Raw genomic sequence first — 17,720 nt, 5'->3', positions numbered from 1 at the left:
CAATTCTGAGCCAGCTTCTTTATTTAACACATAAAATAACTGACAATTCTGAGGCAGCTTCTTTATTTAACACATAAAATAACTGAAGAGCAGGGTGACTGAGTGATTTACCGAATGTTCCAGGCAGTTCGAGGTCGGCGACTGCACGAAGCATAGTGTTCCTCTTCTTGGTACTCACTCAAATTAAGGAAATGAGCTACAGTGTTTAGAAACGTTTACAGCTCACCTAGTAATGAAAAAAATAAGCTTGAAAGCCAAGAAGCAGCGTTTTGGGATTGTTGTGTAGAAGCACATATTAAGTACATAGCTCTTTGATTTCTTGCTGTATGTCAGGCATTATTTTAAGTAGTCTACAGGAATTCTGTATCTTTTTTTTTTTTTCCAACGTTTTTTTTTTATTTATTTTTGGGACAGAGAGAGACAGAGCATGAACGGGGGAGGGGCAGAGAGAGAGGGAGACACAGAATCGGAAACAGGCTCCAGGCTCTGAGCCATCAGCCCAGAGCCCGACGCGGGGCTCGAACTCACGGACCGCGAGATCGTGACCTGGCTGAAGTCGGACGCTTAACCGACTGCGCCACCCAGGCGCCCCAGGAATTCTGTATCTTAATCCTCACAACAATGCCATGACTTCGATACTTTTCTTCTCCCTATTTTACATGTTAGGACAATAAAGCAAAGACACTTATCTAGGTGGAGCACTGGAATAGTGAGTCTGGTATTGCTACCCTACCTGTGGAGTCAGTCCCATTATGCACTGCAAATAGTTACCCACATCTAGATTATATGCTTAACATTTCAAAATGAATAGTCTCTAAATTGTTTTAGGAAATTTGAAATAGACCCTAGTGAAATTTTAAATTTCATCTAAAAGATGAAAATAAAACTGGTAATTTTATTTCTGATTTTATGTAATAGCATAAAATGATGACATAGCATTGAAAATCCTGGGATATTTGTTTTTTCACCTTTAAGCCCTACATCTTAAGCCCTATATCTAAAAGTCTCCTTTTGGGGATGCAGCAAGGAATAAAGGCAAGATCCCTGCCCTTTTGTACATATGTATTCTGGTATAGTACACACATAAGCAAAATAATTTATTTTAGTTTTAAGAAGAAAATAAGATGTGCTGGAGAGTAGTTGAGAGATTACTTCAGATTATAATAAGTAAAGATTTTGTGGTATATTTTGAATTATTGTAAATAAGTCACTGAACTCTCATTAGCTACAGAAAATAAAAAAAAAACACCCTTATTTCTATTTAAAAATTTTTAAAATGTTGTTTATTTATTCTTGAGAGAGAGAGAGAGAGAGAGAGAGAGAGAGAATGAGTGGGGGAGGGGCAGAGTGAGAGAGGGACACAGATTTGGAAGCAGGCTCCAGGCTCTGAGCTGTCAGCACAGAGCCTGATGTGGGGCTTGAACTCACAGCCATGAGATATGACCTGAACCAAAGTTGGACACTTTACTGACCAAGCCACCCAGGCACCCTCCCCCCTAAAAAAAACTTATTTCTAACATCATAATAATTGTCATTTACTATGTTTCAGTAAGCATGCTTTATCATCAGTGTTTACATGCATCATCATATGACTATTAGTAAAATATATTTAATATTTGGATATTTAGAAATGTACTTAGAAATATAGAGCCTTCTGGGGCGCCTGGGTGGCTTAGTTAAGTGTCCAACTTAGGCTCAGATCATGATCTCGTGGTTCGTGGGTTCCAGCCCCTCGTCAGGCTCTGTGCTGACAGCTCAGAGCCTAGAGCCTGCTTCAGATTCTGTGTCTTCCTCTCTCTCTGCCCCTCCTCCACTCGTGCTCTGTCTCTATCTTTCTCTCTCTCTCTCAAAAATAAATAAACATAATTTTTTAAATAAAAGAAATAAAGAAACTTCTAAATATATGGGATGCTTAATAATGTAGAATAATGAAAAAGATATAGATAGCAACATACATAGAATGATGAACAATATGTTCTTTAACTTGTACAGAAATAATCAGAAATAATAATTTAGCTTTAACTTTATTAAAAGTTACAGGTTTTTTATAATTGTAGATGTTACAAAGGAGAAATATATGGGAAAACAAGTATGAAAAATACTTAAATTGCAAGCCTAGGTGAATAATAATGAAATAAAACCCCACAGGAAATAGAAAGTAAATTGAATTTGCCAATGAACATTTATATCAATTAGCTGCCCACCTGCCTCTCATAAATGTAACAGTACTAGGAAAAGATCAAAAAAGATCAAGAAATGTTTCTCATAAAAGTTTATGGAGCAAATCACTATAATATCCAAGCATGTATTTTATTGCCAAATTCATCCAAGTCTTGGGAAGCTCCCCTAGTGGGTGCCTTCATAAAAGGAGGGGGTGGAAACTTGCTTCAGAGTACAGGGTTTCTGTTATTTAGGCTGCCAATTAAATATGATGAGATGGAATGCAAAAGTTCATTTCAAAGTGAGCAACTCCATAGTAAAGTGTTGTAATGTTTGTGACAATTCAGGTTACCTAAAAATATGCAGTGAGAGACTACTAAAGATAGAGAACAAACCGAGAGATAATGGGTGGGGGGATGGGCTAGATGGGTGATGAGTACTAAGGAGGGCACTTGTGTTGAGCACTGGGTATTGTATGTAAGTGATACATCACTGAATTCTACTCCTGAAATGAATATTGTACTGTATGTTAACAGATTAGAATTTAAATAAAAATTTGAAATGAAAAAACAGTAAAAAAATAAATTTAAAAATGTGATAAGCACATGTATGTCATTCCCTATCTCACATGTGCTAGGTAAATGTAAAATTAAATTGAGTAAGTGATGCTATTGCAAAGCCGGGTACTTTAGAACCACTTTTAAGAAGTACTGGGAGCCTCTTAATTGCAGAAAATGGGACTTTTAAAAGATTCTATTTTGGAAATTTTGCACATAATTGTTAGTTAGAAACATATGTTCTTGTTTGTCCAGGCAGGAAGTTAAGATGAGTGGTGGGGAACAGAAAAGGGAGGAGGTTTCATTATTTGACCTTTTGCATCTTTTTAAAACCTATGCACAATTTAAATTAATTGCCTGGTTTTAATGAAATTAAAATTAAAAAAAGAGACAAACATTCTGCATTTTGTTTTGTTTTCTGATATAATATGGAAACATTTGGCATAAGTAGAATTTACTGCAGTTCAAATCAACTCTTTATTTTTGTTACATATTTAGCCCTAATATGTTTCTAATCTCTCAGAGGTGGCGATGATTATAATTCACACTGGGGAAAAGATAGGGTTCTAATCTAAGTTATTTAATAAGAGGACGTGAATAGCCATTCTTTTATTTAACATTCTTTAATTGTGCCACTATTGCCATAAATACCATTAATGAATAAAAATGAAGACTGTTCTAGTGCCAGAAGTGTATATATCCTTCCTAACTAGGAAAATCAGATAAATATTTCTTTTAAAATTTAAAATAGTAAAAAGCAATATTGGCCTTTCCCCACAATTATTTTATGTGTTCATTTATCATTCATTTATATATTTCCACATTTTAAAATAACAAGGTTTAAGCTGAACACAACTGGAGATATTTTAACTTTCTGGTATTTGCACATAACCTTGCTTTTGTTTGAATGGCTAACGACAATTTTATCAAAATTAAGACTGTACGCATTAAATATTATATTTAATTTGCTAACTGAAAGAACTAAAGCATTTAAAAAAATAGTCTCAAACATCTAGAAGTGTGTCTTCTATTCCAGTGCTAGGAGAATATTTTGTCACTTATTTTGTTTCTCAAGTCAGCAAAGGCTATTATGAGGCTGCCCATAATTTGTGATTAATCCGGGGGACTAGTAGTGTCATGGCATCTCTAGAATTATGCTGTAATGCAATTTCCGCATTTGTCTCCGCTTGTGAAAATGAGGTCCTCTGCCTCATAAAGCATGCTTGAGGGTCTAGAGCGGAGGAGAGAATTGAGAGGAACGTTGGATATTTGCCCTTTATAATTTTTTATCTACATAGATTGAAAACACATATTTCTTATTGCTGCTAACATTTACTTCCAATACTCTTAACTTTTAAGGTTTAAGTACGCATAGGAGTTATTGAAGACTGCCATACTTTCTAGATAAGAAGTGGTACATGTAGCTGAAAAATTATACTGACAATGTGTAGTCGTGGAGTGTTTCTTTTTAGACTTGTTCCACTTTGATTTACTGCTCCCTATATGACTCCTTTAGATCAATTGCTCTGAGAGGACCCATGGGTAATGAAAAGTTTAAGTTCATTGCGAATTCTCTGAACAAAGACTTAAAAGCTGAGATGTTGACATAGTGGCATAGCATGTGGTATCTATTTCTCGATGCCATAATAAAGTTGTGAAAGGTCAGGTGAGACAGGTCCCATAATGTCAACCTTTCGCATCAAATGAATTATATATTTATAGAAAAAAAAATCTTTTTCTGAGTTTACTTTGTGAAACTGCCTCAAATGGAAGTGACTTACAGTTTATAGGTACATCGTTGATTTTTGCAGTTGCACGTGGGTGAGCCCCTCATATTTCTAACATGTTTGTTTCTGAAAGGGTACTACACGTGTGTGGAAGTCATCTTCACCCTGAGGAGACAGGTCGGGTTTTACATGATGGGTGTCTATGCCCCCACCCTGCTGATAGTGGTTCTCTCCTGGCTTTCCTTCTGGATCAACCCGGATGCAAGCGCTGCCAGAGTGCCCCTGGGTAAAACGTTCTGTGCTTCTCTCTCGATGTCTGACGTGGGTTATGTCCTTGCCTAACTGTGTAATCAACTATTTTCAAACAGAACTGTTGAATTGAAGGCAACCTTTTTCTTTTCTTTTTTTAGACTCCCTTCAAAACTGACATCGCACTGTATTTTCTCAGTGTTTATGCAGTCAATAATTAAACTAAGTTTTTTTTCTTCTTTCATGTCTTTGGGTATTTTAAATAGCTGGTCTGTCTAACTTTGACTCTTGTGAAATAATTATTAAGAAGTGATTTCCACAGGTCACTAAAGTCTAAAAGCCGCAATAGTGCCAGACTTAAAAACAAAACTATATTGATGGGAATCTTTCTCAGTGATATTTTATACTATCTCATGCTCTTCACTGGGGAATGACTTTGCATCATTTTCTTTTTTTTTTAAGTTTTTTTTAATGTTTATTTTTGAGAGACAGAGAGACAGAGACAGAGAAGCAGAGAGAGAGGGAGACACAGAATCCGAAGCAGGCTCCAGGCTCTGAGCTGTCAGCACAAAGCCTGATGTGGGGCTTGAACCCATGAAACGTGAGATCGTGACCTGAGCTGACGTTGGACACTTAACCAACTGAGCCACCCAGGCGCCCCATCTTTGCATCATGTTTTTAAACATCGGATACTGTGTGCTGTATCATCAGGAGTGGCTAGGGAGAAGAAGAGCTGGTTATCTATGCTCTCTTATTTGTTATTGTTAATGCTCTGTCACATAGAAACATCATTAGCCAGTCTTAAAATTGTGTCTGTATAGGGGTGAAAAAGTCTTTGCTTTGTGAAGTAATCAAGAGCCCTTCTAGTGGGTGAAGTGAATAATCTTGAAAATAAGGATTTTGTTACAACAAATTTTGATTGTTTGGAATGTTTTAAAATGTTTCATTACCTTGTGTGTGTGTGTGTGTGTGTGTGTGTGTGCGCGTCCGTGTGTGTGTGTGTTCTCTGACTTTCACCTGGAACTTATATAGGTAGGGCTGTGGTATATCTGACCTCTTGGTGACTGATTGCTTGCAGCATTTTATTTTTTATTTCCATCAAAAAGGCTTTGTGCAAATCTCCCCCCAGACTTGTTAGGGGAATTAAATGAAATACAGATTTTAAAGAGTAGAAAACCAGGAAAGAAGCAATGAAAATGACAGTTTTACTTGAATAAGACATTTGATGATTTACATTTAATAAAAGCCACAGAGACCAAATCTACATCTTAATGACCAAAAATGTAGGAGATTTCATCCTAGTGGTTATGTATGTATAATGAAGACAATGGCAACTCCTAGATTAATTCATTTAGGGGATGAGAATTAACTATGTAGTATGTTGTACTGAGAATAAAACTACTGGAAAACTAGATTTGTATTCTTAGACTTGTCAAAAATATCACCCATTTCCCCCAAGTAGTCAATTTTTTGCTTATTATAAATATCTTACTCTTATGCACCAATATAAATTGAAATGTCAGACTTTCAAGAGTACTCTGGAGACACTTAAATCCCTGATATGTCCTTGAAGGATTTTTCTCTGTAAATCCCCATCTATTGCAGGAGTTCTGACATAAGGTCCCTGAGCTGTCCACTTAACGTCCAGTAGACCTGTTGTATGGAGCAGAAGTATTTCATGGTTGAAAGTCAGTCCCTCGAGTTCAACTTGGATTTCAATTCCTGCTCTCTGTCTAAATTGTGACAATTTAGATAACAAACAGATCTAACCTCTCTAAACATACTCTGTTGAAATGTCAATAGGGATCAAAAAATACTCAAGGGGTTGGTTACTTGGAGAACTGAAAATATGAGTGTAAAGTGCTTATTACACATTCAGGAGTTAATAATATGCCACATGTATACATTACTTTACACTTTGTAAAGCACTTTTGCGCTCTTGATTCATTCAGCAAGTATCTAGTGTGTGCCAACTGTGTACTAAGCAATTTTCAAGAGATGGGCACATAGCTAACAAAGTAAATAGCTAAGAGATAGTTAATAAAATAGATTAAACAAAAGAAAACCTCTAAGCCTCAATGAGTATGTATTTCTTTTGGAAAGAAACAGACATCAAATAAGTACAATATATGATACATAAGACGGTGATGTATAACTTCCAGTTATAAAACAAGTCATGGAAATGGAAAGTACAAAATAGGGGATATAGTCAATTATATTGTAATAACAAGGTGTGGTGACAGATGATGACTGTACGTAATTATGGTGAGCACTGGGCAGTGTATAGAATTGCTGAATCACTCTGTTGTACACTTGGAACCAATATAACATTGTATGTCAACTACACTTCAATTAAAAAAAAAAAGTCCTAATGTCCGGGAATGTAGAAAGATAGTGACATAAGGACAGAGAGTTCAGGGACAGCAGCCTGCTTGTAGGGAACTGTTGAAAGAGAAGTGATATTGGGTAAAGATGTGATGGAGGTAAAGAAATAAATCACGGTGGATATCTAGGAAAGAATGGGCTGGGTTAGTGATCATCAAGGCCAGCATTCCTATGGCAGGAGCATGTGTGGAGTACTTTGGGAACACCAAGAAAGCCAGTGTGGTTGGATCAGAATAAGTGAAAGGGTGATGTCAGAAAGACAGCAAAAGGGAGGAGACTGTGTAATATGTCCTAAGGCATTCTGATTATTTTGGCTTTTATTCAAAGTGAAATGGGAAGCCCTTGAGGGCTTTTCCCGCAGGATGTGCTTTAAATTTTAACAGATCTCAGGGCACCTGGGTGGCTCATTCAGTTGAGCATCAGACTTGATTTTAGCTCAGGTCACGATCCCAGGGTCGTGGGATTGAGCTCCCCCATGTCGGGCTCTGCACTGAGCATGGAGCTTGCTTGAAATTCTCTCTGCCTCCCCCCAAATCAATAAATAAAAATAAGAAAATAAATACATTTTAACAAATTCTCCTTGCCTCTTTGTTTAGAACCCACTAAAATGGAGCATGGGTGGGAGCAAGGAAATCAGTTAAGAAGCTATTTTAGGGGCGCCTGGGTGGCTCGGTCGGTTGGGAGTCCGACTTTAGCTCAGGTCATGATCTCACAGTCCGATCCGTGAGTTCGAGCCCCGCGTCGGGCTCTGTGCTGACAGCTCAGAGCCTGGAGCCTGTTTCGGATTCTGTGTCTCCCTCTCTCTCTGACCCCCCCCCCCCCATTCATGCTCTGTCTCTCTCTGTCTCAAAAATAAATAAACGTTAAAAAAAATTAAAAAAAAAGAAGCTATTTTAATAATCTAAGTGAAATGATCACGGTATGAGCCAGAGGGTAGAGATGCTCATAATAGATGATGGATATGGTAGAGATAAAGAGATGTGTAGATGTGTTGTATGTAGGATTTTAGAAAGTAGAATCGAAGCTGACTTCAAAGGGTTTTTGGTTTTGTATTTGTTTTTTGTTTGTCTGTTTGAGAAACTAGAGGGATGAAATTACCACTTAGTGACATGGGAAAAGCTGCATGTAAAAGAGGTTTGAGAAGGTGGGAAGATGAGGAGCTTGGTTTTGGACATGTTAAGTTTGAGATCTCTTTTAGGTAGAGATATCAGATAGTTGGCTATACAAGTATGGAGTTTTTAAGAGAGATCAAGCCTGGAGGTAAGAACTTTAGATTTGTAAGAACATAGATGGTCTTTAACGTGAGGAGACTGGAGTGCAGGTGGACATATAAAGGTTAAACCGTTGAGACTGAGAAGATGAACAACAACCAGTATGATGTAGTTTCCTAGGAGCCAAACGGGGAAAGCATTTCTAGGTTAAAGGAGTGCTCGGTCAAGCTGCTTGCCAATCAAGTAAGTTTGGGGCTAACTATTGTCATTGGATTCATTAACCTGGAGAAGTCACTGGTGTCCATGATAAGAACAGTTTCTGTAGAGTGAACAGAGGAAAGCTTGATTGGAGTGACTTCAAGAGAGAACGGTGGCATCTAGGGAGGAACTAGAGGCATCCAGTAGAAACAACACGCTGGAGATTGTCAGCTATAAAAAGAAAAAGAGAATGGGGAAATAGCTGGGGTGGGAATAGGAGTTGAGAGGGTTTCTGGTTTTTGTTTTGAAGACGGACAAAAATCTTAGCATGTTTATATTTAGAGGAAAACAACCAATAACACAGGAAAAAATGAGAGATGGAAGAAGTGCAGGAGCAGAATTTGAGAAGTGAGAGGGGATGAGATCAGGTAGACAGATTGGCCTTTTCGAGGACAAAGTGGATTGGTCCCAGGGATCAGCAAACTCTTCCTGTGAAGGGCCAGATAGTAAATACTCTATGTTTGTGGGCCATATGGTTTTTGGTGCAACTCCTAAATCTGTTGTTGTAGCATTAAAGGCAGCCTTAGACAATACATAATTGAATGGGTGTCCTATGCATCAGTTTAATAATCCTTGGTCTTCAATATCAGGAGGGAAGGCAGAGTATATAGGTATAGACAGAGATAGGTAAGTAGATATGGTAGTGGGGGCTTGTGAATGATTTTGTTTTCTCAGTAAAATAGGAAGAAAGGTCACGAGTTGCAAGTGAGATAGGATAGACTGTTGTGAGTTTGAAGAGAGAAGGTAGTGAATGGACAAGGGAAATATACGATGCTTGCTGTGATTATGGGCTTCCTGAGGTTAGTGATTATAAATTTCAACTAAGATCATTCAGTATGTTGGGATGATTATCTCTAGCCACACCCACTAAAAGAAAACTAGAGGATAGGAATATATTTATGTTTGTGAGATGTATCCATGTTGTTGCTCATGTTTATATTTGACTCCATATAATTGTTGGGCAGTATCTCATAGTTTATTTTCACTCCACAGTTGATGGGCATTTAGATCATTTCCAGGTTTGGGTTATTATAAATAACCCAAATGTTGTTTTCAATAATTGTGTACAAGTCTCTGTATGGACATATGTTTTTATTACTCTTGGGTAAATACCCAGGAATAAGATAATAAGATTTCTGGATTTTAAAGTAAAACCATGTTTTACTTTTTGAAAAACTTTTATTTTATTTTTACTAAGTTTTTAATTTCAATTACAGTATAGTTAATGTACAGTGTTATATTAGTTTCAGATGTACAGTGTAGTGTTTTCAACAATTCTATATATTACTCAATGCTCATCATGAGTGTACTCTTTAATCCCCATCACCTGTTTCACCCCCCCCCCCCCCACCTGCCCTCTGGTAACCATCAGTTTTTTCTCTATAGTTAAGAGTCTGTTTCTTGGTTTGCTTTTCTCTTTCTTTCTCCCCCCTTTTGTTTTTTTTCCTTTTGCTCATTTGTTTTGTTTCTTAAATTCCACATATGAGTGAAATAATGTGATGTCTTTCTCTGACTGATTTATTTCACTTAGCATTATACTCTCTATCTCTAGCTCCATCCATGTTGTTGCAAATGATGATTTCATTCTTTTTATGGCTGAATAATATTCCATGGCATGTATATATGTGATATATATAATATATATATATATTATATATATATATAATATATATATATATTATATATATATAGTATGTGTGTGTGTGTGTGTGTGTGTACAGAGGTGCATGCATTCCTTTGAATTAGTGTTTTTTTAAATTTTGGGGTAAATACTCAGTGGTAGTTCTATTTTTAACTTTTTGAGGAACCTCCATACTCTTTTCCACAGTAGCTGTACCAGTTTGCATTCCCACCAACAATGTACAAGGGTTGTTTTCCCCCACATTTTCCCTAACACTTATTGTTTCTTGTATTGTTGATTTTAGCCATGCTGACAGGTGTGAGGTGATATCAAGATACACTTACTTTTATAAAATACTGAGATACTGTTTCTCAAAAAGATGGTACCATTTTGCATTCTTACCAGTTGCTTCAAATACTCCCCAACATTTAATTTTCTTACCTCATTGTGGTATTTCTACTTTAATGTTGAATAGAATTGTTGACAATTGTTCTTCCGGATTCTAGTAGAAATAACAGCCATTCACTATTAAGTGTGATAGTAGCTGTAGATTTTTTGTAGATGTCTTAATTGAATTGAGTAGATTTCCTTTGCTTCCCTAGTTGGCTGAGAGTTGTTTTTTTTATCACGTATGATAAAATTTCGTTGAATTTAAATTTGACTGAATTTTGCCATATTCTTTTTCTGCATATACTTAAACATTTAGATGGGTTTTCTTCTTTATTTTGGTGAATTATATTCATTGATTTCTAGATGTTACATGAGTTGCAAGAATTATTAGCACAAAATATTTTCATAATATTCCCTTATCCTTTTAATGTCTGGCTATTAGTGGTATTTCAGATTTAATTCTTGATATTGTTAAATTGTGAATTCTCTTTTTCCTGATTATTCTAGCTGAAGGCTTTTTTTTTTTTTTTGATATTTTCAAAATATCAGTAACTGTTTCATTTATTTTTTTCTATTTTCCTTTTGGTTGATTTTTAGCTCTTTATTAATTTCTTCTTTTTAATTACTTTGCATTTAATTCGATCTCTCTTTGATGCTTAAAGTGAAAACTCAGATAATTGATTTTAGATCTTTTTTCTTTTTAAACAGGAGCATTTAAAGTTATAAATAGATGTATTCTTTCAGTTAAAAATGTTTTCTAATTTACCTTGTGATTTCTTCATTGGCCCATGGATTCTGTTTGATTTCCAAATATTTACTTTTAATAAGTACCTGATAATGATTTTAATTTTATTTAAATGCTTTTTGATTTTGTCAGAGAATATGATTTCAAACTTTTTGTTTATTCAGACATTTTTTTTTTTTTTTTTATGGCCTAGCCTAGCATGTATCTCCTGGTAACCATACCACATTCCCTTGCAAAGTACATTTGTCACTTGGATGTAGTGTTCTGTAAATATCAAGTTGGTTGATAGTACTGTTGACATCTTTTATGCCTTTTGTCTAGTTATTTTTACAGCTATTGTTGAGAGAGTTGTTAAAAATCTCCAACTATATAAAATTATGCTGTAGGTATTTAGAAGCTCTGTTACTAAACCTATACATATTTATAATTTTATCTAAAAGAGAAATAATATTACTTTAATGTACTATTTAATATATCATATTACTTTAATAAAAAGATATTCCATGCAAATGGAAACAAAAAGAAAGCTAGAGAAGCTATATTTATATAAACAAAATAGACTTTAAATACAGACTGTAATGAGACTAAGAAAGGCATTACACAATGATAAAGAGGTCAATCCAACAAGATGATATAATATTTACAAATATTTATGCACCCAACATAGAAGAACCTAAATTAATAAAGCAAATATTCCCAGACCTAAAGGAAGAAATAGACAGCAATCCATAATAGTAGGGGACTTTAGTCCCCCCCCCCCCATTTACACCAATGCATAGATCACTCCAACAGAAAATCAATAAACATCAGTCTTAAATGGCACATTGAGCATATGTACGTAACAGCTACTTACAGAATATTCAATCTAAGAGCAACAGAATACATATTCTTCTCAAGTGTACATAGAACAATTTTCAAGATAGATCATATGTTAGGCCACAAAATAAGTTTTAATAAATTTAAGAGGATTGAAATCACATCAAGCTGTTTTCCAAACCACAGCAATATGAAACTAGAAATTAATTACACTAAGAAAACTGGAAATTTTGCACGTTTCTGGAGATTAAACAACATACACCTTCACAACCAGAGGATCAAAAATAGAAATCAAAAGAGAAATTAAAAAATACCTTGAGACAAATGAAAATGAAAATGTAACATATCAAAATTTATAGATGCAGCAAATGCAGTTTTAAGAGGGAAGTTTATAGTAATAAATGCCTACCTCAGGAAACAAGAGAAGTCTCATATAAACAACCTAACTTTATATCTGAAAGAACTAGGAAAAGAAGTACAAATGAAGTCCAAACTAAGCTGAAGGCAGGAAATAAAAATTATAGTAGGAAAAAATGGAGACTAAAAGGCAATAGAAAGGATCAATGAAACTAAGAGCTGACTCTTTGAAAACATAAACAAAATTGACACACCCTTAATTAGACTCACCAAGAAAAAAAAAAAAGAGAGAAAACTCAAATCAATAAAATCAGGAAAGAAAGAGGAGACATTACAACTAATATCAGGGGATACAAAGGATCCCAAGGGACTCCTAGGAATAATTATATACCAACAAATGGACAACTGAGGCAAAATGGATAAATCCCTAAAACTATACAACCTACCAAGCCTGAATCATGATGAAATAGCAAATTTGAACAGATAACAAAAATTACCAGTAAGGAGATTGAATCAGTAATCAGAAACCTCTCAACAAACAAAAGCTCCAGACCAGACACATCACTGGTGAATTCTGCCAAACATTAAAGAATTAATATCATTTTTTTTTTCTCAAACTCTTCCAAACAATAGAAGAAGGAAGAACTCCTCTAAACATATTTTACAAGGTCAGCATTACTCTGATACCAAAATCAGACAAGAATACCACACACACACAAATAAAATTACAGGCCAATATCCCCGATCAATATACCTGCAGAAATCCTCAACCAAATATTAGCAGACCTGTTTCAAAAATACATAAAAAAGATCATACACAATGATCAAGTGGAATTTATTCCAGGGATACAAGAATGGTTCAACATCTGTAAATCAATCAGTGTGATATACCACATTAACAAAATGAATGATAAAACTCCTATGATTATCTCAATAGATGCAGAAAAAGCATTTGATACATTTAACATCCACTTATAATAAAAATCTTGTAAGAAAGTGGATATAGAGAGAATGTACCTCAACATAATAAAAGCCGTATGTGACAAGCCCACAGCCAACATTATACCCAACAGTACTCTAAGATCAGAAACAAGACAAGGATGGCCACTCTTGCTATTTTTATTTAACATAGTATTGGAAATACTAGTCAGAGTCATTAGGCAAGAAAAAGAAATAAAAATCATCCAAAATGGACAGGAAGAAGTAAAACTGTCATTACTTGTAGATGACATATTATATTCAGAAAACTGTAAAGACTCTATCAAAATACTGCTAGAACTAATAAGTGAATTCAGTGAAATTTCAAGATAGTCTGTTGTTTCTTTACACTAATTATGAACTATCAGAGAAATTAAGAAAGCAATCCTATTTACAATTGCATTAAAAGCATAAAATACTTAGGAATAAATTTAACCAAGAATGTGAAAGAGCTATATGAAAACTGTAAGTCATTAATGAAGTAAATTGAAGACAGTGCAGATAAAGAAAAAATATATTCCATACCCATGGATTTGAAGATTAATATTGTTAAAATGTCTATACTACTCCAAGCAATATGCAAATTCAGTGGAATCTCTATCAAGATTACAATAGTATTTTTCACAGAAATAGAATAATCCTAAAATTTTTGTGTGGACACTAAAGATCCCAAATCTTGAGAAAGCAAAGCAAAGGTGGAGGCAGTATTTCAAACTATACTACAAAGCTGTAGCAATTAGAACAGTGTGGTAAAAAAGAGACACATAGTTCAGTGAAACAATAGGGACCTCAGAAATAAATAAATAAATAAATATATATATATATATGTCAATTAATTTATGACAGGTGAGCCAAGAATGTATAATTGGAAAAGGGCAGTCTCTTCAATAGTGTTTGGAAAATTGGACAATCACCTGCCAAAGAATGAAACTGAACCATTATCTTATACCCTACTCAAAGGGGATTAAAGACTTGAATATAAGACTTGAAACCATAAATCTGGAAAAAAAAACAGGTGATAAGCTCCTTGGTATAGATCTTGGTCAATCTTGATGATTTTAGCAAAAGCAAAAATAAACAAGTGGGACTATACCAAACTAAAAAACTTCTGCACAGCAAAGGAAACCATCAATAAAATGAAAAAATAATCTACTGAATTGAAGAAAGTAATTGCAAATCATATATCTGATAACAGGCTAATATTGAAAATATGCAAAGACTCATACGGCTCAAAAACAAAAAGAAAACAAAAAAAGCAGAAAAACCAAAAATAAAAGTCCAGTTAAAAAATGGGCAGCAGACTTGAATAGGCAACATCTAATTGGTCAACAAACACAAGAAAGATGCTAAACATTCTCCCAATCTCATTTGAATTTACCTTTCCCATTGTTAACAAACGTGAAAGCTCCCTCTATGAATTTTAGGTACAGAGTTTTGTCTGTAGCTCTTTCTCTGAGTATGGAAGTAATTATTGAAGCAATTTTTTGCTGCATTTAAGTAAATTATGCATAACACTCCATGTCTCTGGTACATATAGTACTTGAATTGTTGCTAAAAGGGAATTTTTTTAAAAAGGGAGTTTTTTTAACACGTAACTTTCAGTTGAAGTGTAAAAAGATTAATAATTTAGGTTACAAGGCAGACCTCTAGCAGACCATGCATGCACACATTCTTCCTTATACTCTGATCATCTAGAACAGTGTTCAGGGATTATAAGGACCTCTTACAGAAATGTCAAAAAGGTTTTTTTGGATTCTCACATGATATTAATAATAGCTTTCCTTTTCGTATCCTTAGAGTAAAATGTTATGAAATGATAACATGCTAATATAATTTAGTAGTACTTCTAAATTAATTTTCATCTTATTAATCACAATTCCCCATGTATGAATTTGATAGTTTATTGCAGTGTGAGATAAAAATTATTTGTAGTTTAGACAGGTATGTAAACACTTGCAGTTTACTCCTTGACCTCTACTGGTTCATGACATTTGTTATTATATTAGCATTATACTCTCTAGCTCCATCCTTCTTGCTGCAAATGGCAAGATTGGCATTGTTTTATGGCTGAGTAAAGTTACATTGTATGTATATGCACTTCATCTTTAACGATTCATCTATCGTTGGACACTTGGTAGGCTTTCGTATCTTGGCTATTGTAAATAATGCTGCAATAAACGTAGGGATGCATATATCTTTTCAAATTAGAGTTTTCATTTTCTTTGGGTAGATGCCCAGTAGTGAAATTTCTTTTGATTGGTTTATAAATTATTAAACCAATTGGTTTAATTGGTTTATATTGGTTTATATTGGTTTATAAATTATTAAAATTCACTATGCATTATTTAACAGTGAAGTAATTTTATTTGAAGACTATATAAGTGAATGGTACAGTACTTGTCCAAAGAAATATTATTTGCTCAGATTTCTTATTTTAGGATTAAAAAAGCAAATGGATATTTTCTAATTTTAATATGATTTCATGAAGAGAAGGCATACAGTGATGTTCACATTTTTCTCCATTTCTATTCTTTCATCTCTGAAATGATAAAAATCTTAATAGAATTGACCATCATGGTTTCTAACTTAATATCTGGAATTATAAATGCCTCCCTCCTCTCCCCAGAAAACCCTTAATGCCATATTCTTCCTTTAAAAGGACAGTCCCTTCTCTGTTTCTTTGGTCTGCTTTCTTTGACATTCCAGCATCTTTTCCTCACAAGGTTTTCTGCGTTTTCAAAATGACCTCCATCTGAATAATATTGGCTAATCTTTTCTTTTACAACATTCTCAAGTGTATCATGCTCTTGTCATGGTCATCGGTTTTATGCTTCTTGGCCTTTCTCTAACCCACCTCAATGTTTTCATACCAAAGTCATTTCTTTCCTACGTCTCCTCTTCCCATCTTTCATGGGTATTCTTCCAGTTATTCCATTCTTCAGAGCTTTGTCTCAATCTTTTCCTTCCTCCTTTAATCAGTAACCAAGTCTTTTAAAATGTCTTGTCAAAATCCTTTTGCATCAGTTCTGTGCTTTGTTTCTGCAGCTACTATTTTTTTCCTTTCTTAGTCTGTTGTATATATCCCTACCAGAATAATGTTACTCAGCATTCTTTTGGTAATGTCATTTCTCTTCCCCAAATTTAAAGTTTCTTAATATTTTCTACCAGGTATGGTAAATTCATTATAGGGCTTTCAGGACCCTTAAAATCTGCCATTATTCTCCATTTTCTCATGAAGTTTCTGATATATCAGGAAATTTTCAGGTATACTACTGAGTTTACAACAGTTTGATATATCTATCCTGTGTTATTGATGAAAGTGAAATGCTATGGAAACACAGAGAATGGTGTGTCAATATATTCTATTTCAAAGAATTAAGTAAGGTTGTTTTTGATTGCTAGATTGACATATAGCATTTGATTAAAAATAGAAAAATTGACTTGGAAATATGACTTGTTAAATTAATGCCCATAGGTATAACTAATTGCAGTTTCGGGCAACAAGTGATAGGATCTTGGTTTTATGTTAGTTTCCACTTCCAGGTTAGAAACATTGAGACTTATATTAACTTTTAAGATGTAGTCTCTATTAATTAGTTCTTAGTTTTCCTCAGGACCAAGGGTAATTAATATAACTGTCAAGCCTTTACATTCTAAGTAATATTGTTTCTATCTGCAGAAGTTACTATATTTTGCTAGAAACCTTTCTTTCTAGTAGAGAATCTCGTAGCTCTTCAATACTCACAAAAAAGAGCCGAACAAACTTGACACCTCTCAGGAGACTTTAAAACAGTGCAACTGATGGAATATATTTTTCAGTGTTTTAACTGATTATTAATACTAATATAATGCTTACCATACTTCCAAGGCGAGAGACAAGAACACCAAGTATATCTTTGTTCGGTTGACCTATTTGTTAATTCTCTGTGGTGGTCAAATCTAAGAATAAAAAGTGCATTTGGCCCCATAAGTGCATAGCCTAGGCAAACCTGTTTTCTACATTATTTAATGTGAGCCTCCTTTGACATCATAGAAGACTTTTTCTGACACAGGGTGTCACTGGTAGTCAGTGGGAATGTGGCAAGTGCAAAGAAAAGGAGGGATATAAATTATTGCAATTTTCCTTTTGGATTTTACAATTATTTGGCTTAAATTGATATGTAACTAGTTAACCTTCCACAAATGGTTAATACAGATAGCAGAATATTACTCTTTCCTTGAAAAGCTGAAATCATTTGTTTCCCCTGAAATAATCAGGAATGCTCT

General features: G+C 34.5%; 1 protein-coding gene across 4 annotated transcripts in view; it reads left to right on the top strand.

Moving 5' to 3' along the window:
- The window catches only part of GLRB (glycine receptor beta), a 103,058-nt gene that overhangs the window by 69,301 nt on the left and 16,037 nt on the right, over positions 1-17,720 (top strand). For all 4 annotated transcript variants that reach the window (XM_045464680.1, XM_045464697.1, XM_045464690.1 and 1 more), the window contains one exon: positions 4,578-4,730. In XM_045464680.1, coding sequence (XP_045320636.1) covers positions 4,578-4,730 — 153 coding nt within the window. The remainder of the gene's footprint in view (positions 1-4,577; positions 4,731-17,720) is intronic.

This window comes from Leopardus geoffroyi, chromosome B1, assembly GCF_018350155.1.
Source record: "Leopardus geoffroyi isolate Oge1 chromosome B1, O.geoffroyi_Oge1_pat1.0, whole genome shotgun sequence".
In the NCBI taxonomy this organism is placed as follows: domain Eukaryota; kingdom Metazoa; phylum Chordata; class Mammalia; order Carnivora; family Felidae; genus Leopardus; species Leopardus geoffroyi.
Note: the sequence above shows the minus strand (reverse complement) of the source record. Positions and strands in the feature narration are given on the sequence as shown.